The sequence below is a fragment of the Rana temporaria genome, chromosome 1 (genome assembly GCF_905171775.1).
Source record: "Rana temporaria chromosome 1, aRanTem1.1, whole genome shotgun sequence".
Taxonomy (NCBI): domain Eukaryota; kingdom Metazoa; phylum Chordata; class Amphibia; order Anura; family Ranidae; genus Rana; species Rana temporaria.
The window spans coordinates 317,850,430-317,874,633 of NC_053489.1; the positions used below are offsets into that span (position 1 = coordinate 317,850,430).

The following is a 24,204-nucleotide window of genomic DNA, read 5'->3' on the forward strand; positions in this document are numbered from 1 at the left end:
CATCTGAAGGGCTCCTTTGCTGTGCCTTCATATCTGCATGCCGGCGGGACCTTACTATCTGCCACACGCAAGGGCTGTTACACTTCCCTCTATCAACCTGGGATTCTACAACCATCCACTGATAGTTCCCTTCATGGGACATCTACATGCGGACGGACTGATGTTAACCTCTCCTCATCTGGATTCAGCAGTGGTATCGTTGTACACATTTTTATACCAGTATCATACGTAGCTACATGTTTTTATGACTGCTTTTGGTACCGTTTGGTATTACTCACACAATTTTTACAGTTTATGTAGCTACATCGATTTTATCTCCAGTGCAATATTTATTTGGTTACCTACTTGAAGACTATAAAAGTTTTAATGCTATTCCCATCTAGCGCTGCCTTTGTGTGTTTTTTTGTATCCTGCTATCCATTTTTCCAGTGGTTGGTAGCTGCACTGGGAATCAGCCTGCAAGGAGATCAGCTAAAAGTAGTTGGATCTCTATGTGCGTTATAATTAATCGAAATTAGTCAATTAATCAATAAAAAAAAAACATTAATCGAACAGAAACATTTTGATCAGTAACAGCCCTATAACATACATTTCTCAGGCAAACCCCTCCCCCTCCCACAGAGCTGATTGTTGTTTGATTGGTCACTGGAAAGCCTCCTGTCCTGGAGGCGAATTGAAGTTGCCTTGTACTGTCCTGGAGGCAACTTGAAGTTGCCTTGTAAGTTGCCTGATGATTCATGCTCAAGTCTGATCCAAGTTGCCTCCCAAAGTCGTGCTAGAAGTCGTTTTGCCCCTGTGTGAACCATCTTTTAGGCTGGGTTCACACTATACTACACTACAGTAGTACGACTTTCATCCTACTTTTCTCTGCGACATTGGTCCTACATTGATCCTACATCCATCTGACTTTCATGAACAGGATACTACTTTGATCCGACTTTGTGATAGTCTGACTTGTTCTTTGATCAAAACAATCCCAGAATGAGATAAATTCCTTTTACTGCTGCTGTAATCACATGTCGAATGTCAAAAGTTGGATGGCAAGGACAAGGCTCCTACTTTGGTCTGACTACAATGATATTCAATGGGCTGAAGTAGGATCAATGTCGGACCAAAGTAGTACAGGGAGAATTTTCAAAGTCGGGCCGACTTGTGTCGGACCAGTTAAGACGGCTCTCATAGGGAAACATTGATTTTCACACGTCATGCGACATGAGCTCCCAATGTCGGAGCGTTTGTCGGACAAGTGTGAACCCGGCCTCAAAAGCTTTGAATCATACCAAGATCAGTATGTTTTTTTTTAAACCAGTAATTACAAAATACTCATGATTTCAGTTTTTTTAGACCATAGAGATGATGGGGGCTGACCAGTTTCCAGGATGGTGGCGGGATGGGGGCCCCCTCCTGCTGCTTGTAAAAGCTAATTTAGCCGCTAAGATTGCTTTTACATGAAAGTGATGCACGGGCTGAAAAAAAACATATTGAGATGATGCCTGCAGCTGGAACCTGGAAAGCATTGCACCTGTGATCAATGGATCAGAGGAGCAATGTCAGGCTTCTGCAGACAAGCCCTGCAGCTTTCAGCCTATACCTCCGGTATGGGCTGACTGTTTAGATGCTTCAGGGCTTGTGAATGAACTACGAGAGTGCTCATCGGTGCTCTCTCAGTCCATTTAGAACTACAAGCCATCAGCCATAGAGGCTGGCACTAGCTGTAGTCTATTCACTCACAAAATTTGTGAATGACAGATGCAGCTGTGTAGGTGGAGTCCCGCATGGCCGCGCTGTTTTTGAATTGTCACAGCAGGTGTTTGGAGGAGAAGAAAAAAAACCTGCTCACTGAGGTGGGGAGTAGAGGAAGAGGTTGCAGGAGCTTGAACATTAAACAGGTTACACCCTAAATATGGGTGGAACATATAACGTGCCCTAAAAGGTGAACTTATGCTGGCCATACACTATACGAAAAATCGAGCAAAATTCGATCATTTGGCCAGTTTGTTAATTTTTGGGACTGTTAACGGGCACAAAATTGAAAATTGTTGGGACGTTTTTGAGCTGAAAAAATGAAGGACAAGTTTGAACAATTTCTGCCGAACAAACGATAAATTGAAAGGTTAATGTGCTTCCCGTCCAAACTGTTTTCACTAGGTACATGTAAAAAAACTAACAACAAATTGATTCATTTATGTCCACTGAATAATTTATCGGTCATTACATGATGACACTATAGTTGCTCTTACGGCCCAAAGTTTGTTTTTCGAAAATGGGTTCCGCCGATTTTTGTATAGTGTATTGTGTAGAGACAGCAATATCCTTTACCACTTCAGTACCAGGCACTTTCACCACTTCCCTGCCCAGGACAATTTTCAGCTTTGATCGCTATCACACTTTGAATGACAATTACTCGGTCATGTAATACTGTTCCCCTATGAAATTTTTATCATTTCTTTTCACACAAATAAAGCTTACTTTTGGTGGTATTTTTGTTTTTATCCAAATAAAAAAGTTTTATTGAGGTAAAAAACATACAACTCTAGACATTACATAAAACTAAATAAACCCACTCTAATCCTTTTTAAACTATTGCCATAGTGGTTATCTACAAGGATATTCTTGCCTCCTGCATGTAAAAACTGCAGATTCTGCAGGTGGGTATGTTGTCTGGAGCTCGGTGGGTGGAGTCATGATGTCAGTAGACTCTCCGTCCAACTCTACACTCTCCTTGTCAATATGAATTTTCGCCTGTGTATTTCTTACATTGAACTTCTGCTATGATCACGAACATCCAGTCTAAATCCAGAGAGGTCACAACATGACTTCAGCATGCTCAATCATGCTGAGGTGTGGAGCAGTCAATTCTGGGAGATCTGGAGAAGAATGGAGGAGAGGATCTGAAGTACACAGAATGTCTTTCTCAGGCTTGTGCATGAGATATGTAAATCACCTGTCACTCACAGCAAGGGGGAAGAACTGACTCTTATTTCTCTGTGTGTCAGTTTTTTTCTTACTGAAAAAAGATAAGAGCATTGCTCAGAGCTGGATTGTCTCTTCGTGGCAAGACTGGGCACAGATGATAAGAAATCCTATACTGTACAAGCCTTAATTAACAAAAAAAAATGGATTTACAGCCACTTTAAGCATAAACACAAGTCGGCAATAACAGCTCCATTCCTAGAATAGGTAACAAAGTTAAACTCTCGCGAACATATGCTTCCTCCAATCTTATTTAACCATTGTATACCACATTAATCAAGATAACCTGGCCAATTACTGTTTGAAATGTTCTCGGCCCCGGGGCTTGTTCACAATAATTTTGAATGGTGGAAAAATAAAGGTCTGATACGCATTGCGGACGTCTGTGATACTGGTGGAATGCTACGTTATAATATCCTGGAGGAACGTTTTCATATTCCAATTTCTGAAAGATGTAATTATGATCTAATAAAACGTTTTTTGGAAACCTTGCCATGTGATTCCAATTTAACGTCACTGTCAAAAATTGAATATTTATTTTGTAAATTCGACAGTATGCAAGGTCTTATTTCAAATATTTACTCTATTTTGACAGCTTCTTCAGTTAGATTGAAATATATGGTAAAATGGGATGAGGATATCCAGGAAAGTATTGAGCTTTCGGACTGGTTAAAATTGGCTCAGGGAGCTTCACGTTCGCTTATGAACACTTCAATAATTGAAGCAAATTACAAAATACTCTTGAGGTGGTACATGGTTCCCTTTAGACTGGCTTCCTTTGTACCTGATGCTTCTCCTCTTTGCTTCCGTGGATGTGGACTTGAGGGAACAATGTACCACATATGGTGGAAATGCCCCAGGGTGAGGCGCTATTGGATCAGAGTTTATAATTTTATATATACTCTTACTCAAATTAATTTAATTAAATCTCCGAAACAATCGCTGCTGGGGTGTGATGTGAAAAACGCCTCTAGACCTCAAAAATGCCTTATAAGATTTATATTTATTTCAGCTAGAATGGTTATAGCAAAATCGTGGAGGTCGGCCATGCTTCCATTCGACCACCTTAAAAACAAACTCTCCTGGATCATGCTCAACGAACATATGACTGCTATCCTTCATGACAAACTAGATTTCTTCAAAGCTGTCTGGGATCCATGGATCAACTATTTGTCATATGATCCTAGGTCTCTTCTGATCTAGATATTGGATGTTTCATTGGCTGGCACGGAGATACTTTCCCCCTCATACCATTTATGTTTTTTTTTTTTTTTTTTCTTCTTCTTTTGATTTTACTACATTTATTTTCCTTGCTTAACTTATAGTAATAGGTTTGGAATACCTGTATCTTTGACACGAGGTCCCAATACCTAACCTGATATTCTATATATTGGGAATGGTGTTGGGCCCCTGTAATTCGTTTTAATTTATTCATTTTTATCGATGATAATACTGTTCTGCCTTTCCACGCATTTGATTGTTCAATTACTGCCTTGAATTTCGTTGGCCTTGACATGTGTTTAGTTAACTGACTTCTGATTGATTGGCATACTACTGTGTATGCCGAATGGTGAAATCTACTGAGAATTCTACATTGTATACGTAGACTACCACCATATATATTACAGTCGAGGATACGTTCTGTGTATGTTTTATACTGCTTTTGATAATATGGCTTCCTTATACGATTTTATTTGTTCCGTTTTGTTGTGTGGAGATTGAAAATGCCTTAATAAAAATATTGAAACAGAAATGTTCTCGGCCGACATTCATGCCAAGTAGCTGGTCCATGACCAGATACGCAGGGGATGAGCCAAGCACATCCAGCCACGGACCCCACAGTTTTAAAAAAAATTGTGTGCAACCCCTGTGCTGATAAATCAGTTTCTCCATCCAGAGCGCATCACCCACAGTAGTTAACCATTTATTGACTGTAGGAGGATTCTCTGACTTCCAATGTGTCATTATTAACTTACTAGCTAAGAATAGGGTTCTGACAATGGCAACTCTAGTACACTCTTCCCATTCAAATTCCTCCAACATATTGAGCAAGCATTGTTTAGGATCTAGAGCAGGGATCCTCAAACTACGGCCCTCCAGCTGTTGCAGAACTACACATCCCATGAGGCATTGGAACACACTGACATTCACAGACATGACTAGGCATGATGGGAATTGTAGTTCCTGAACAACTGGAGGGCCGTAGTTTGAAGACCCATGATCTAGAGGGATAGAGATCTGAAATATCCTGTTAAGAGTAGCCACTACTCCCTTCCAATAGGAATGTCGTTTTGGGCACCTCCACAGTAGATGAATCAGGTCTCGTTTACTTTTCTAGTGCATTTTGGTGTAGACAATAGCCAAATAGTGTGTAGCCTATGTGGGGTATAGTACACCCTCAGAAGAATAAACAGTTGTATTAATCTTCAATGAAACATTGAGGGAGCAGGTCAGTACCGACTGGGGAGCCTCCTCCCATTGATCCCCATCCATCTGACCGTCACCCCCCTCCCATTTAACTCTTATTCTTAAAGGGTGTTTATTGAGAAATTCTGCAGTAGCATATTATAACATTGTGATATTATCCCCTTGAAGGTAGAGGCCCTTTTGATCAAATTAAACATTTAGACTGAGACCATTCTGAAGATTCACTCTGAGATATTATGGCATGTCTTATTTGTATGCAATAGAAACGCATGGAAAGCATTATACCAAACCTTGCTTGTAAAGCATCAAAGGACAAATTGAATGAATGGAAATTAAATGAAAAATTTGTCGCATAAACAACATCCCGTACCTCTTCCATAATGTCCCGTGTTGGAGCTTGGCAATTTCCATGTGAGTACCATTCGAACAAATCGGGTGGCACTCATGTATATCCTATCACCCCCTGCAAGTATCAATTTTTTTCTATATTTTTTTAATAAGATTATATGTTGGATAGGTCTTATGCTGCATACCAAACGCTTGAGCCTCCAGAGCCACTGGAACTATCCACCCTCAATATACCTCTCAAGGAGGGGGGGCATAAATGGGGAGTTGTGCAGGACATACAGTAACTGGGGCATAAGAATCATCTTGATTAAGTTAACCCTACCAGCTGCAGACAGGTAAAGGGAATTATTCTGAGCCCTGAGTAGTTACCAAATTCCGTTGTGGTGGACAAAGTTTCCTTAAGAGAACCTTCCACGTCTCCTAGCAGAATCATTGTATCATCCGCATAGAGCATCACTTTTTCTTGTCTGTCCCCATACCAGAAACGGACAATGCCCGGCTTGTCTTTAATATGGATTGCTAATGGTTCAAAAGCCAGCACGAAGAGCAGGGGTGACAAGGGGCACCCTTGTCTTATTTTGCTTCCAAAAGCAAAAGCATGGCACATGTTGCCTGATGCCCAAATAGCCACCTGCGGTTGACAGTATAGTAGGCGAACCCAGGAGATATACATTTCACCAAAGTCAAACTTCTGGAGAACTCCCCACAAATACAGCAACTCAATGCTATCAAATGCCATTATAGCATTCCAGTGAAAGCAGAGCCCTTTGTCCTACATTATCAACTGAGAGTTGCATATGTAGCGGCCTGCTATTTTCATAGCTGGCGCTGCCTTAAATTTAGAGGGTAGTCAGAGATTTAACTACCTCTGATTGTATTGCTTTACCAAATTTGGGCTTCTGTTCCAGCTGTGGCTGTACTGTGAGTGACCACTATTGTTGTCTGGGGTGTTGGTACCACCCCAGGCCAAGGCAGTCAATCAGTGGGGGTTGATCGCCTCGCTGTGCATGCTGGGAGAGAGTACTTAAGGGACAGACGTGATTAGTTCTGGGTCGTCGTCCCACCACCCCCCATGTGTGGCCCTCATGGCCGGGGGTGCGTGTTCAAGTGTTCCTGGCTCCGGGACCACGTTGGTCCGGGGGTTGTGATCTACTATGTAGGCCCGGTAGTCAGACTGAGTCTACGTTCGCAGAGTGGTCCTGTGCTGTCCGTCCTGAGGGAGGAAGCCACCCGATGAAGCACCTGTCTTGGAGAGCACCGAGCACGGGACTGGTATCTCAGGAGAGGCCTTGAACTTCATCGAAGGACGCATGATTACTGAGAGGCTGAGTGATGGTCGCCTGTCAGTTCTGAGTTCACAAGAGTTTATTCAAGAGAGATCCAGGTGCTTAATCCTGTGTTGAGAAGGATTCTGGACTGAATACATCTCCACCTTTGGGAAGGTATGTGATAGAGACTTTGCTTAAGTTTCCGTGTGACACCCTGGCTGCTAGGCTAGTGAGAGAGGCCTATCCAGGTGCACAATACCCACTCTGGCTAGAGTGGCAACGAAAGCTACATTGCTGGAAGCAGAAGTGTTTCCGAACAAAGTTATACACCTGAACCTACTACCTATTACCCTTCCACCTCTTCAACTATTACTTTTATCCTTTTACCATGTTGGGTTGATTAAAGCAAAGAAAAAGAAGCCTAAAGTGTGGACATTGAAGTTTTCTCAACGCTCATCGTATACCCTAGACGGCGAAGGAATAGAGGTAACATGCCGCCCAAAACAAACCAGCAGCCCCTTCGGGGGTAGTGCTACACATATTTAGGAAGAGTCTCCTCAGGTTGACCGCAGTGGACTTATTGGGAATAAATCCAGCTTGGTGAGTGCACAATTTATGTAATTACCCCATCTAAGCGCCAGAATCTTTGCTAGAATTTCTGTCACTCTGTAATAATGATATGGGTCTATATGAGCCCAGGTCCACTGGATCCTTGCCAGGCTTCAAAATAAACACAATATTGTCCTTGGACATAGGAGGACGAAGGACTCACCGCTCCATAGCTGCATTAAAGACCTTTAGCAATTGAGGGAGGAGCACTCTCGCATATTGTTTGTATATTTCCATTGGTAGACCGTCCTCACCAGGGACCTTACAGTTAGGAAACTCAGAGTGCATTTTGTAACTCCTCTAAAGTAAGTGGAGCATCTAAAGCTCCCCTCTGCTCTTCTGTGAGTTGTGGGGAGTTTATGCCATTTAAGTTGCCAGGTCCTCAGGGGTATACTCAATTATAGAAAGATAAAGTTGGCTATAGAAACTTGCTAATTCCTGCAGGATGTGATCTGGGGAATGCACTAGTTTAAACCGTTGGAGTTTTAATAGCTCCAATAGCTGGAGAACATTGCTGGAAATGAGCCATCTTAGCCAGAAGGCATCCCATGCTCTCCCCCCTCTTCAAAAAATGCCACTCTAGAGAAGAACCTCTTTTTTCTGCCAAGGAGGACAGAAGCCTCTCATAAGCAGATTGAGCAGACTGCCATGCCTCTCTGGCCGAGTCAGTAGGATCTTGCACATATTGCATTGCTAAGGCATGCACCTGTTTCTCCAGCTCCTCCCTCAACCCAGAAGCATTTCGTTTAACTTTGGTAATTTCTGCAATGAGAAGACCTCTCAGATAGGCCTTAAATGCATCCCACTGGGACAGAGGGAAGTCAGCAGGATCTTGACCAGTAAAGAACTTACTCAAGCTCAGCTCCATCCCCTCATGGGATAAAAATAACTTCAGCCAAAGGGAAGCCTAGATAGTGGGGATACAATCAGGCGTATTACCATATGCAAATGATCCGACACACAGCGGGGCTTATATATGACCTCCGAGACGGATGGGAGCACGGCCAAGTTACACACTGCCAAATCAATCCTGGACAACGTACCATGAGTTTTGAAAAAGCATTAAAACTGCTTGCCCAAAGGGTTCCTGTGTCTATAAAATGTCCACCCAGCCTACCTCATCAAGCAGCCCTGGCAGCGGAAACCCCCCCCCCCCCCCCGATGTGGCAGATTGCCCTAAAACCGGGTGTCTGTCCATGGAGGGGCTCAACCAGCAATTGAAATCACCCACAATCAGTAATTGAGTGCCGTCACTGCAAAAGGAGGGGTATATATATATATATATATATATATATATATATATATATATATATATATATATATATATATATACATACACACACACACACAAATGCAAGAATACATTGCAGTGACCTAATGCGACAGTGCAGATATCAAGTTCATGGAAATCTAATGAGCTATGCACCAGGACACTCACACCTCTAGAGAACGAGGTGTGGGTGTGGATCTTAGTTTCTGCAGTCAAATGAGTCTCCTGGAAGCATAAAATGGCTGGATGGAATTTTTTCCAAACAGGTGGCCATCATCATAAGTTTAAGAGGGGAACTTAAACCTCGAATGTTCCACAATATTACAGAAATCTCAGCCATTGGGGAAAGTTGAAGATGGACAAAAACAGCAGTACTTTTTCTGTGGTATAATGATACAAAGCAACTCGGAGCACAAGGAAACCGGAACCAGCCACCTTTTTCCTGTTGTTCACTTAATTTTGACTGCATCGCTTTGGTTGTTTTTTGGATTTTATTTGTACAATAAAGACATTGTTTTAAGGAGTGCGGCAGTCCAGGATCTTCTTCTATCCAATGAACCAGCATAACTGGTTAATTCTCAGTCAGGCAAACTTGAAGGGAAATCCTTCCATCTTTTTAGCCCCCTTAAGGCCTGTACACACGATCGAATATTTCAACAACAATTGTGTGATGGACGTGTTTTGTTGTATAATCCGACCGTCTGTATGCTTCATCGGACAATTGTTGTCGGAATTTCCGACAACAAATGTCGGATAGCCATGCTCTCAAATTGTCAGACAACAAATTTATTCCGTCGGATTATCCGATCGTATGTACACAAGTCTGTCAGACTAAAATCCAAAGTACAAACACGCATGCTCCGAACCATTTATAATCATCAGACAAAATTAGCAGAATTTGCCCAAAGGGTGGCACTAAAGAGCTTAAAAACAACGTAGTTTTGTGAATGTTGGCTGAAAAAGTTCTGCCGTCTGTATGCAGAACAAGTTCACGGCCAACGCCCTTCGGACAAAATTCCACAGATTTGTCCGATGGAAGTCTGATCATGTGAATGAGGGCTTTGGAGTGGCTGTTGGCACACACTGAAAGCAACACGGCACAACAGTACCAACTCTTGCATATTGGTATATCCAGGTTCGTCTACCCACCCAACGAATCCTGCATTGTAGAAAAGGTAAGTATATGGAACCTTTTGGTGGCATTTAATTACTACTGGGTTGTTTATTTTTTGCTAAATAAACAAAAAAAACATATTTTTCTTAGTTTCGGTTATAACATTTTGCAAATAATCTTTCTTCATAAATTTAGGCCAAAATTTACGGCTCGTGGGAGGACGCCCCACCCGAACGGGCGAATGTCCTGCTCGGCTGTCATTTTACTTAACAGGGCGGGAAGCAGTTAATGAAGCTTGGCAAATGCCCCCGTGTGTGTTGCCTTTTTATTTGTCTTAAAGAGCTCAGTAGAACCCTGGCTCAGTAGTTCCCCAAACTCAGTAATACCCCCCAGCCTATTAGTCCCCCGTTCTGTAGATCCCCAGATCATTAGTACCCCCCTCAGCAGATCCTCATCTCAGTATTACCTTCCACTCAGTAGTACTCCCAGCTCTGCTGATACCCTGCTCGGTAGTAATCTTCAGCTCTGCTGATCTTTTGCTCATTACTAACCCCCAGCTCTTCTGATCCTCAACTTAGCAATAACCCCAAGCTCTGCTGATCCTCTTGCTCCCCAGTCCTTGTTCACCTCCTGCTATATTCTCCTGCTCTGGTCCCCCAATTCTGTTGATTCTCTACTGCTCAGTCCTTTCTCTCTCCAGTTTCTGCTATATTGCTCCCATGCTGCTCACCACGTGACATCTGCTAGTTTCTCCTGCTCTGGTCCCTCAGCCACTCAGACCTATCTCTCCAGTCCCCGCTCACCTTCCCTTACAGTGTTCCTACATCACGATCCAGGTGTGTCGCAATATAGTTGCTCAGTTCTGGTCCGGACCTTGCTTACCTTCTGCTGCTCCATACTACACACCACATGTGATGTCTGCAGCAGATATTCTCATAATGTACACACATGAACAGGAAGTGGCTACTGATGATGTCTTTCTGGTTTTGAGATACCTCATACCTCTAAAACAAAGCAAAGATAACTCTGAAAAAATTACCCTCAAATGCTGCAGGTACTGTTAGGGAGCATTGTGTTAGACTTTTATGGAAGCTTTGGAGACACTTTGAAGCACCAAGAAAGTGGTATAATTTTTGAAGCGGAGAAAAGCAAAGCAAACACAACAGTGTGAATAGGGCTTTAAGGTAACCATTTTTTTTAGTGAAAGGTACTTGCTTAACATTCAGAGAACTTTAAAAAAAGTGTGTCATATGCAACAAGTCTAAACAAGCCCTTACTGTCTTATTGACAACAAACCATATCCCATCAGAAAGTGGCATGCATTCAAAGGAAAGTCCTTTGAAGAACACAAGGAGTTTTTAAAGGAACCATGACATTTTGTGCATTCACCAAAGACTGCAAGGCTACAGTTACGTGCTCTAAATGCAACAGTGACATCTACGCATCAGCCTTACACTGAGACCCTTCTTAATTGAGACTACATGGGAGGTCAGCAACCAGTAAATCATGGCCAGGTGACTGGTAGATCGCAGTCTGGGCTTGCTGACCCACCATCCCAGAGCATCAAACAGAGTGACTACTTGTAAAGTTGGAGCTGTAGTAGAGAGCAAAAGTTGCATATGCCTCCTCTGTAATGCTGGTTCCTGTCTCATGTGGAGTGAGCTGCACTCCATCTCTTATCCTGGCTAGCGGTCTCCAGAGTTGTGCCAGCAACCGGAAAGAAGAGATCTTCAGGCCTGTGTGGAGCACACTGGGCATAATAGTATAGGGCTTGTTTCACACTGATAAGCTGTGGTTTACCCACACCAATGGTGCAGTACAGTGTACCTGCACCTTTCCTGCGGGTTTGCTGCGCTTAGCCATAGACTTCAAATATATCCTGCAGGTTTGGTGCACTTTCTAAATGTAGAAGCTTTGATGCACTTTCAGAAAGTGCACCACACCTGCAGGATATAATAGAAGACTATGGCAAAGCGCAGCCAACGTAGTAAGTTTGCAGATGCACTGTGCTGCACCCACAGAGCAGGTAAACCGCAACACATCAGTGTGAAAGCAGCCCTATAGGGGCTCAGAACAGTAAGGGATCATTTACATTTGTAGTTTGTGGGGTGGTAAAACCCCATAGTTAAGAAGTATTTTTACCACCCCTGCCCCAACCGCACCCCCTTTAGCTGCAGTGGTCAGGGATGTACACATGTCGCAGCCGTAGCAAGCGTTGCACACCCCGTCATGGTTGGTGGGTGTAGCACCTGCCAAGCAATACCCATTCAAGTTAATGAGACTGCTCTGCACATGCCTTGCAACCTTGAGCAGTACAGCAAACAATGGGTTAAAGCAGGCAGCGTTGTGTTGCTTTTTCACCACCTATTTTAACCTCTTGGACCCTGCAGAAGCATGCAGTTGCGGGGTGCTTGCAGAATGGCCCTATTTACTTTAATGGGTCGTGATTGGCAGGCGGTTGCACCCACCAAAAGCAATATGGGGGTTTAATTGTTTACACCTTTGGCTGCTGCCTCAAGGATTGGGGGTGGTAAATCCAAGACCCTGCAACTTTATGTGTCAACGAGCCCTAAATGTGCCGCTGTTGAATGCAAGGACTCATTCACAAGTGCAGCAGGCACCACTGCTTCTCTGAAAAGAAATCCAAGTGGGTTTGACAGGTGGTGATAATAACCACGTGATTTAAACCCATAATTGCTGTGCAATGCACGCGATTGCGACGCGGTAGTACAGCAATTACATGCTTAAATCAGGTGTTAGGAGGCTACACTGTGCCCCATCTTTGACTTCTTCCATGTTGTTCAGGTAGATCTCCATCTCTTTAAGGTTGCCCACCCCTGCTCTACATCCACTAAAGATCTTTCACCCATGTTAAACCATGGCTGGGAGAGCCATGAGCAGTCACCTGCAACAAACATATCTATACAAGTGATGTCTTGATATAAGAGAAGCGTCATGTCACAACTGAGTATAAAATACAAGTGTAGCAATATGGTTACATTTAATGAAGGTACAACATTTAGCAACTCAGATGGTTGATGATTAAAAGAGGCACATCTAAGTATACAGGAAGCCGGAGTAAAGTGATCCACGTAGACCGTCCTTCTCAACGCCGGCTCTCACTGCTGTCAGTCTGCAATCGTGACTGGGAAGACTACCCTGCAGTAGAGCGATCTGAAATCAAGGCTTGAACCGCTCGTGGAAGGGACGACATGAATGGTGGTGCGGAGGATGGTCTTTGTGGACAGCTTTACCCCGGATGCCTGCATACTTAGATGTGCCTGTTTTAATCATCAACCATGTGAGATTCTAAATGTTGTACCTTCATTAAATGTAACCATACTGCTACACTTCTATTTTATACTCAGTTGTGACATGACGCTACTCTTATATCAACACATTGCTTGTATATCAAGTCAAAATGTATTAAAAAATGTTGCTTGTCTTGCAAAACGCTCTCAAACCAAGGTTTGGAGTAGTACTGGCCTACACCAGGCACATATATAGTAGAAACCAGAGGAAGAATTGCCCCTGCTGGAGAATTCATTGTGTCAGACATAAAAAGGTACTGGAGAAATTCACCCTATGCTTATCAAATGCCAAATGTATGACTTTAACTTTTCAAGACAAGTTTACATACCACCCTTGGCAGATAACACCAAAATCATTCTTCTACTGGAAAGAAACATCCCAAGACCCCACAAGGCATAAGAATAGTGTACTTGTGATTTTATAACTATCCTTATGATCAAAAGACCAAACTAGGTCGGGTCATTAATGGCACTCTTATTCTACTTCACTCAATGTGCGCACTTATAAAACAATTGTTCAGAGAGATCAAGAAATTATTTGCATTTTGCATAAATCTTGCGAAGGAGACTCAAAAGAGAAAACCAATCCAATAACAAGACTATCTGTAAGCATTTGAGTCTACTTCAGAGATTCACCTTAGCGCAGCATCAGTATTACATCTCAAGCTACTACGAACAACAACAAAACAGAACTTTCAATAGGTGTCCAGGAATCTACTGATGCTGGGATCCTGCAACCCAATACGGATGTTCATCAGTTCATGGATTGTGTAACTAGTGACTCTAAATTACCATCTAACACAGTAGATGCTCACCTTTAACCAGGGGTCAAGTCCTGGGGAAAAAAGTGTGGGAACTCCCACCCAAGATCCACTCCCCCCACCAAAAAAAATGATACGCTCATATGCATAATTACTAAACCGCATGTTTTTTTTTTTCGATCCACTGTACCTTACTTTAAGTTCTTTCTAAATCCCGCGATAACTTGCGGCAGACCACCGCAATGTCTCCTGGGAACAATGACAAAAGCTCCCAGGAGACATTGCGGTATCGAGGAAGTGACGGAATACCCGCACACTACCCGATGAATCCATATACAGGAAGCGGCCAGTAACACAAAGGATTACTAAGGTTCGCCTGCCCCTGATAGTGACTTAAGCTGGGCATCGCCGCTTAGTGAAGGATTGGCTCGGGCGGCTCGGCTGCTCTTGTCCTGCAAAGGGAACTGCGTTCCTGCTGTGAAAAAAGTGCAGGCACTCCGTTCCCACGCGTTCCCGCAGGACTTGAGCCCTGCCTTTAACCAGGTATGCTGACATCTAGTTGCCAGTTTGGGCCACTGCAACTTGTTTACTATGCGATTTGGCATCTCCCTCCTGACTCCCATCCTGTTTAGTGCTGACTAGTTCAGTTCTAGGCCCTCCCTGTTTCTTCCATGTATCCTCAGTCAGTGTCAGTTCTTCGCAGAAATGGGGTTTAGGAATATACTTCAAAATACTGGAAAAAAGTCCTCTGGACTGCAATTATATTAAGTAAGATTGTGTTGGATTTAACTTATGTGGCTTATTGAAGAGTTTAGCTACCTGTGGATGGGGTCAGCAGGTGATCACACTGTCCATAAAGACTGGGTCTATGGATGTATGTCAATGCATTAAGCAGCATTTGATGTAGAAAACTCTGATCTGGTGCAGCTGAAACTGGAGGTATATTCTTACACCTTTTTGGGCTGATTTGACAGAACAAATCTGTTTACAACATGGTTCTTAACCACTTCAACCCCCCCCCCCCTTCATGACCAGGCTGTTTTTTGCTATACAGCCTTGCATTACTTTAACTAACAATTGCACGATCATGCAACGCTGTACATAAATTACATTTATGTTATTATTTTTCCCACAAATAGAGCTTTCTTTTGGTGGTATTTGAACACCACAGATTTCATCTCCTATTAGCATGCTTTCTGTCAGCACATGAACTGACTGGCTTCTTGATAACAGAGCCACCATAATTTGTGTCTTTTCTATTTGCCTAGTGTTCAGCTTAAAGGGGTTGTAAAGGTTCAAGTTTTTTCACCTTAATGCATTCTATGCATTAAAATGAAAAAACATCTGATGTTTGCCGGCCCCCCAGCCCCCCCTTTACTTACCTGAGCCCTCGAAAGTCCCGCGTCGTGAACGTGCAGGCTTCTAGACCGGGCTTTTCGGCTCATTCATTGGATGATTGATAGCAGCGCAGCCATTGGCTCCCGCTGCTGCCAATCAAATCAGCCAAAATCAATCAAAACATCACTCGGGCCGAGTGATACAGTCGGCGGCTATAGCGGGAGCGCGCCCGCGAGCTAACCCCCTTGGGAGAGCTCTTCCCAGAACGGGGGTTAGCTGATGCAAAGAGGAGCCGAGACAACCGCCGAGGGACCCCAGAAGACGTGGATCGGGGACCACTCTGTGCAAAACGAACTGCACAGTGGAGGTAAGTATGACATGTTTGTTATTTTTATTTAAAGGAAGCTTTACAACCCCTTTAAAGTACTGAAGACTGCTTCAAATTTCTATCTCTGTTAATAAGTGATTCATTTAGTTTGCACAATTGTCTCACATATATCACACTGCATGTATTATTTAACACATCTTCTAAGTTTAATAAACATAATTTACATAATAATTTAAAAGTTAGAACACAATTAGTTTTTGCAGTTTTTTTCAAACACGTTTTTTTTCCCCTTTTGTACATTTCCATAATTTAGTGAACTGGCCTGGTTTAGTTTCTTGCCTAAATTTGATTACTTACTTGTATAAGAGCAGATTCAGAGCCTACCAATGCCACAAGTCCATTAAGCGCAGCTAAGCGTTGCATAGTAGGACAGCCCTGAAAGACAATAGAAAGCTTATGTAGACAACTATTAACCATGATTTTTTTAGTTTACAGAGAAGCAAACTAGCACTTACCTCTGCAAGTAGGATCTTAATCCAGGCAGGTAGCAAACGGTTGTTCAGGTCCTCTGCCTTCCCATGACCACATACAGACAAGCCATGAACAATAGCTCCCAGCGCAAGAGCTAAACCAGATGTCTGTAGGAGTTTAAGGTTTACAGGTAAGATTTTAGGATACACTTAACGATAATCTAAAAAAATCAGCAATAATAAAAAATCTATGTCTATAAAATACTAAACAGGATTACATTTTTACACAGATATATATATTCAAATACACAGGGTGTAAACTAACCTGCTGGTTCTGTTCAGTCAGTGTTCTTAATTTATTCATGTGTTCCTCAGATTCATCTGCACCAACAATTCCAGCACTAAAAGCTGACACTGAGACACAGGCAACAGAGTATGACAGCACCTAGAATTTGTAACAATAATAATGATAATGTAAACTGAGTCACTAAAACCATTAACACGTTATTGCTATAAAAAAAAGTAATTTCCATATTTTTAAGTCTGAAGCTTTTATTAAAACAGACCTAAAATCCTGTACTAAGAGGTCTTGGTTTAGGTACTTCCTGTTATGGGGTAACAACCGTATTACCCTTTCACAGGCTCCAGATGGAGATTACAAGTGGCTGTTTCAAAGAACATTAGAGAGGTATGGTCCACTGTTGTCACCATCAGGAAACTTGCCCTGAGAAATGTCATCACTGGAATGCATACTTTATGTGTAGAGAAAATGTGATGTTGAAGAAGTGCATAAGTAGTATCACAATGCAAACAGAAAGGAGCGAGGCCTTTTGGAATAGAGATTGTAGACCCTGGAAAGAAAGGCTGCAGATATGGGGAACAAAAAGAAAGTGCTGCTAATAAGGCCAGGTCTGAGGGGAAAGAACTGCTAAAGGTGCAGCCACTCCTAGTAGGAAAGATGCAAAGCTTGCATTGGCAGTTGGAAGAAACCTAAGGCAGTCCACACACTTTGCATTTTTTATTTTTTTGCTTACCCATGGGTTGATGAGAAGAAAAAAACCTTCATTCACCCATCCACACATTCAATGTGGATGGGGGTATACCTTCCACTGTGGTATTGTATTCTGACAGCAAGGAAGCTATTCCGTGCCATCAGAATACAATGATCAGTGTTGACAGCTACAGCTGATCATTTGGGAAAAAATCTGAAATGGTCTGGGTTTAAACGGTTTACAAAACATTGGCCATTTACTATATATTTGCCTGAGATTTAACACTAAAGTGAAGCAAGGTGAAACAAGGATTCCACAGTCTGTGTTTGGGAATCTCTTCTTCTGCATCACAGGCAAATGTCCTCAGATCACTAGATTATGCACACAAGACAGCAGGGTGGATTACTGCTCTACAGCAATGCCAAGATAAAAAACTGAAGTACTAACCAGGTAGGCAAGCAACTGTACTCTATACATCTTAGGACTTTATTTTCAGATTTGACTGCACTTTAACACATTTATTGGCCAGGGATAAACTTCTGTAATCACATTGATAGGGTCATACCTCTTGTACAGCTCGGCTCTGGTCACCACTGTTCTCCAGACATTCAGACATCTTACGGAGTGTGGCTGAGACATGGACATGATTGTCTGTCTGGCTGCTCTGACTCATGAAGCAAAGAACGAGGCCCACTCCAAGAATGCAGCCAATGCTGTTGACAAATGCACAATTTACAGTAAAACCATCATGAGAGAATATACAGTATTTCTGAAAATGTTAGTTGCTTGGCAGTGTAAAGACACTGAACAAGCATACTTTAAGTGAGGTCATACAACAAGCTCTGAAAAGAAAAAGTAAGGTCATGACAGATTTTCTTCAAGGAGAAAATATATTGGGCTAAAACTGGTTATTTATTTTTTATTATGAATGTAAATAAGTATTATGTAGTCTTTCTATCCATATAGGAGAGCATTTGTTGTAAAAAAAATGTAAAAGTCTACGCAGTTCCATAATGCAGGCTTAAATTTGAACACACAAGTGAATCACTCATCCCAGTTATCAGATTTCAATCAAGGCAGGCAGCTTCGGTTCCTTTAGCTAACCCATACTGTTCTGAGAATCATGTGATCTGTATTAAATTGTTTTACGAATAAGCAAAGATTGTTTGTTCATAGCATAAAAATTATAAAACATCAACCTAAAAACATATACCATTTCAAAGCTAAGTAATATTAATAATAAATAAATATATATATATATATACAGTACAGACCAAAAGTTTGGACACACCTTCTCATTCAAAGAGTTTTCTTTATTTTCATGACTATGAAAATTGTAGATTCACACTGAAGGCATCAAAACTATGAATGAACACATGTGGAATTATACATAACAAAAAAGTGTGAAACAACTGAAAATATATTTCATGTTCTAGGTTCTTCAAAGTAGCCACCTTTTGCAGCAGACACATCTCTAGAACTGTTAGGAGGAGACTGTGTGAATCAGGCCTTCATGGTAGAATATCTGCTAGGAAACCACTGCTAAAGAAAGGCAACAAGCAGAAGAGACTTGTTTGGGCTAAAGAACACAAGGAATGGACATTAGACCAGTGGAAATCTGTGCTTTGGTCGGATGAGTCCAAACTTGAGATCTTTGGTTCCAACCCCCCGTGTCTTTGTGCGACGCAGAAAAGGTGAACGGATGGACTCTACATGCCTGGTTCCCACCGTGAAGCATGGAGGAGGAGGTGTGATGGTGTGGGGGTGCTTTGCTGGTCACACTGTTGGGGATTTATTCAAAATTGAAGGCATACTGAACCAGCATGGCTACCACAGCATCTTGCAGCGGCATGCTATTCCATCCGGTTTGCGTTTAGTTGGACCATTATTTATTTTTCAACAGGACAATGACCCCAAACACACCTCCAGGCTATGTAAGGGCTATTTGACCAAGAAGGAGAGTGATGGGGTGCTGCGCCAGGTGACTACCTCTTGAAGCTCATCAAGAGAATGCCAAGAGTGTGCCAAGCAGTAATCAAAGCAAAATGTGGCTACTTTGAAGAACCTAGAATATGAAATATATTTTCAGTTGTTTCACACTTATTTGTTATGTATAATTCCACATGTGTTAATTCATAGTTTTGATGCCTTCAGTGTGAATCTACAATTTTCATAGTCATGAAAATAAAGAAAACTCTTTGAATGAGAAGGTGTGTCCAAACTTTTGGTCTGTACTGTGTATATATATATATATATATATATATATATATATATATATATATATATATATATATATATATATATATATATATATATATATATATATATAAAATATTATTTTAGGTTTTCTTTTTTTGTTTAATGGCACAAGCCATCAAGCCATGTACAAACACTTTATAACTACTATAGAAATATTGGTTATATAGGAGGAGATACACCCCTTAATCCTAATTATTGCTTCTTCTATACAACATCACCTTATTTGACTAGTGTAGCATATAGAGAATTCTAAATCTGGAAACAAATATTACCGGGCAGTAAACAAAGAAAGAAAATAACAAATGAACCATTTAGAAAATGACCAGAAGAGGGCAGTACAGCACAGCCTAATAGAGCAAGAATGGTGAACAATTCATCAGTGAGATGTTAGGTATACATTTAAAATAAATCATTATGTCCTTTATTAAAGCAAAGACCGGTATAAACGAGCTTCCAGACAGTATCATTACTGGAAACTTACAAAACTAACAGAAAATAGCTACACTGAATGTATGACAGAAAACTCTAGGAGAGATGAAATATTCTTAAACTATATGCATGGAGACTAACTTATTTAGGAAGAATCTAAGTCGATTTCCTTTATTTTTGGATACCTGAATTGTCATATGAGCTAATGGTCTTGCAGCAAACTTTTGCACATTTATGACAAATATATCAGGAATCTTAGTAAACCAGTTGTGAATATAAGATAATAAATATCCCAATATCTACCTGCATATTTAAAATTACAATTAAAATTATATTTTGCGTTTGTAACTTTACAATTACAATTGAAATCTAAAAAATATGCCAACTGCTACATCCAAATCATGTAAAATGGATCTGTACTCTGCCCAAGACTTTTAAACTCTGTTACCCTCTGACGCCAGATCTAACTTGTTTGTAAACTTAACCCTGAAGTCAGAGTTTTGGAGGACTTTGATAATGCAGTTAACCACTTAAGACCCGGACCAATATGCAGGTAAAGGACCAGGCCCCTTTTTGCGCTTAGGCATTGCGTCGCTTTAACTGACAATTGCACGGTCGTGCGACGTGGCTCCCAAATAAAATTGGCGTCCTTTTTTCCCACAAATAAAGCTTTCTTTTGGTGGTATTTGATCACCTCTGCGGTTTTTATTTTTTGCCCTATAAACAAAAATAGAGCGACATTTTTGAAAAAAAATGCAATATTTTTTACTTTTTGCTATATTAAATATCCCCAAAAAAGATATAAAAAAACGTTTTTTTTCCCCCTCAGTTTAGGCCGATACGTATTCTTCTACCTATTTTTATAGGTTAGTTTTATTGCATTTTTATTAAAAGATTTTTTTTTTACTACTAATGTTGGCGATCAGCGATTTTTTTCGTGACTGCGACATTATGGCGGACACATCGGACAATTTTGACACATTTTTGGGACCATTGTCATTTTCACAGCAAAAAGTGCTATAAAAATGCATTGATCATTGTGAAAATGACAATTGCAGTTTAGGAGTTAACCACTAGGGGGCGCTGTAGGGGTTAAGTGTGACCTCATGTGTGTTTCTAACTGTAGGGGGGCGGGCTGGACTTGTGACGCCACTGATCATCTTTCCCTATATCAGGGAACAGACGATCAGTGACACTGCCACTGTGAAGAACGGGGAAGGTGTGTTTACACACACCTCTCCCCGTTCTTCAGCTCCTGTGACCGATCGCGGGACTCCGGTGGCGATCGGGTCCGTGGGTCGCGCGGCTGCAGCGCTTCAGACCGTGTCATGGGCCACGGCTGGGCACCTAAAGAGGACGTACAGGTACGTGATTGTGCCCAGCTGTGCCATTCTGCCGACGTATATCGGCGTTAGGCGGTCCTTAAGTGGTTAAATAGGAGAATGAGGCCAGTATAGGGGTACTTGGCCCTGCCTTCCAAAAGTGACATTATTCAGTGTTTAAGAAACCAATAGTGAGGCCTTAGCACTGTCTGAAGAGGGGAGTTGCTTTAAATCATGCAAATTCTGAATTTCATAAAGATGGCATTTGCATAGGAACCTTTGTGGCAGAGTAGTAAAGCAGAGGACAGTTAATGCAGACCTTCAGTTATTTTTTCAACTTTCCATCTATTAAGTCCTCTGCCCTTCTTGTTTTAACTTTGGATAGTAAAACATTTTTTTTTCTATTAAAAAAAAAAGTCAGTGCTGCTACCCATACATCACATAGAAAGCAAGGTTCTCGGGTGCTCGATCTACAGCCGCTGGCTGGGTAGAGTAATGAGGAAAAGATGATCCACACTCCGGTCGTTGCTCTGAAAAATTAGCAGTGTTTATTAACAAGCCACAGTGGACAAACGCAAATAGGAATGGTTGACGCGTTTCAGCCTATAAGGCCTTAGTCATGACCTTATGACTAAGGCCTTATAGGCTGAAACGCGTCAATCATTACTATTTGCGTTTGTCTACTGTGGCTTGTTAATAAACACTACTCATTTTTAAGAGCAACGACCGGAGTGTGGATCATCTTTTCCTCATTACTCTACCCAGCGGCTGTAGATCGAGCACCCGAGAACCTTGCTTTCTATGTCATGTATGGGTAGCAGCACTGACTTTTTTGTAAATACTTTATACAGCCCACTTTGTTTCTTGTCTGGAAAAAAGCCTAAGCGTATGACATCATGCACAGCTCTCTCTCTCACGAGAGTTGGCCAAGAGGGCCAATGAGAGCTGCAGGGCAGGAGGTATGCCTCTGTGTAAAACCAGGAAGTGAACAGGCAGCTGCCCACGGGTTAAAATGGCTACAGACAGACTTAGTGGAGGGAGATTTCTGCAGCATATTTGGCAAGTACAGAATCACAGTATATATAAAATAATATGTAAAGTGGTTGGAGGAAAGATTCAGAATGGCAAAGATGATTTTATTACAATTTAGGTGCAGCAGACTGCAGTTCCTCTTAAACACACAAGAAACATCCAGCACCTTATGGTGCCCATAATTACTAATATTAACTTGTTTTGTCATTATATTGGAACAGTTCACACTTCTGTACAACTTTGATTTAAAATATGCAATTTATATAAAATGTTGATGCTACAATGGTACAATTGTTGTCTGTGAACAGAAAATCAATACTGATGCGTCAAATTCCTAGCTGCATTGTATCCTTTACTTTACAATCAGCAAAAAACATCTACATACATTGTACCTATTACGTACTTATAATCCTGGCTGGCATCAAAACAGCAGCTTTCCAAAACATCCAAAGATTTCATGATTACTAAATTCATTTGCTGACCAGAAGTGTCACTGCAAAAAAATAAAATAAAAATAATAGCTTGATGGCCATACTAAAAACACACAAGATTTAAAATATATATTTGCTCAAGTGATATGCAAGGTAATGATAGTGACAATGTTCTTATGTTACATGTATGATTCTATGGTGACCGACCGTTGTATATTTTGGCTTGTGCCTTTGATTCAGTAATAAGTTTGACTTCGATTTTCAACTTGGTTTTAGTCATAGTCTTCTGACTAAAATGCCATTTTACTTTTAGTTGTATTTTAGTCATCTGAATTGTTTTGGTTTTAGTCGTATTTTAGTCAACTAAAATCTGCAGTGCATTTTAGACGGCTAAAATCTCCATTGCATTTTAATCAACTAAAATTGAATGGGTTTAGTTAAATTGTAATGCATTTTTTAAAGCATTTCTCTAGTATTTCCAAACTCAAGATATACTCCTGGAGTAGAAAAAAATCCAACATGTTATTTATTGTATTGAGGTTTGAACGGGTCTTTATAAGTTAAGTCCCTCCCTCACATTTTTGTTTCATTTTCGTTTGTTGATAAAAATTGGAATTGATTTTTGTCATAGTTTTCATACATTTTTGTAATTTTCCTTTAGGAAACATGCTGCTGAAGAAAATTATGACAAAAATATTTTCGGCAACGAACCAACACTTCTTTGAATGCCAACAAATATCTTTGTGAGAACTGGAAACCAGTATCTACTCTAAACAATCACCGTAATGATAACATATCTTGAAAATGACTGAATAACTTTCCAACCAATTAAATTTTCAATTTCTATTAGTTGTCAGATCTCATTATTGAAAGTAATGGCGCGTACACACGGTCGTTTTTCGGCATGAAAAAAAACGAAGTTTTTCAGCATGTCCAAAAAACGAAGTTTTTCCAACTTAATCAATAAAAACGATGTTGCCCGCACACCATAGTTTTTGCAAAAAGGATGAAAAAAGCGCTGTGACGTACAACACGTACGACGGCACTCTAAAGGGGAAGTTCTATTCGCCTTTGGGCTGCTTTTAGCTGATTACTTGTTAGTAAAAGACGATTCACGCTTTTCTGTCTGTTACAGCGTGATGAATGTGCTTACTCCATTATGAATGGCAGTTTTACCTTAACGAGCGCTCCCGTCTCATAACTCGCTTCTGGGCATGCGCGGGTTTAAAACCTCGTTTTAGCCCACACACGATCATTTTTTACAACCCGAAAAACAACATTTGAAAAACAATGTGAAGCCCACACACGATCATTTTAAATGACGTTTTTTAAAACTTTGTTTTTTTCATGCCGAAAAACGACCGTGTGTACGCGGCATTTCAGTAAGAACATTTTGTTGAATAATCTTCAAAAAATAAAAAAATCTGTACATGGTTTTATGTTGTATGTAACAACATATATACAAATACTACAGAGACATTCCTGGGAACACATATTAGCCGGCTTACTTTGCATTATAATG

At 41.1% G+C, this 24,204-nt stretch overlaps 1 protein-coding gene across 1 annotated transcript in view; it reads right to left on the reverse strand.

The window, feature by feature from the left end:
• FOCAD (focadhesin) overlaps positions 1-24,204 on the reverse strand; it is a 268,287-nt gene that overhangs the window by 48,918 nt on the left and 195,165 nt on the right. Inside the window, exons 28-32 of the mRNA XM_040359573.1 lie at positions 22,655-22,744; positions 17,775-17,922; positions 16,543-16,662; positions 16,263-16,385; positions 16,105-16,182 (exon numbers count right to left, since the gene is read on the reverse strand). Of these exons, the coding sequence (XP_040215507.1) occupies positions 16,105-16,182; positions 16,263-16,385; positions 16,543-16,662; positions 17,775-17,922; positions 22,655-22,744 (559 nt within the window). The remainder of the gene's footprint in view (positions 1-16,104; positions 16,183-16,262; positions 16,386-16,542; positions 16,663-17,774; positions 17,923-22,654; positions 22,745-24,204) is intronic.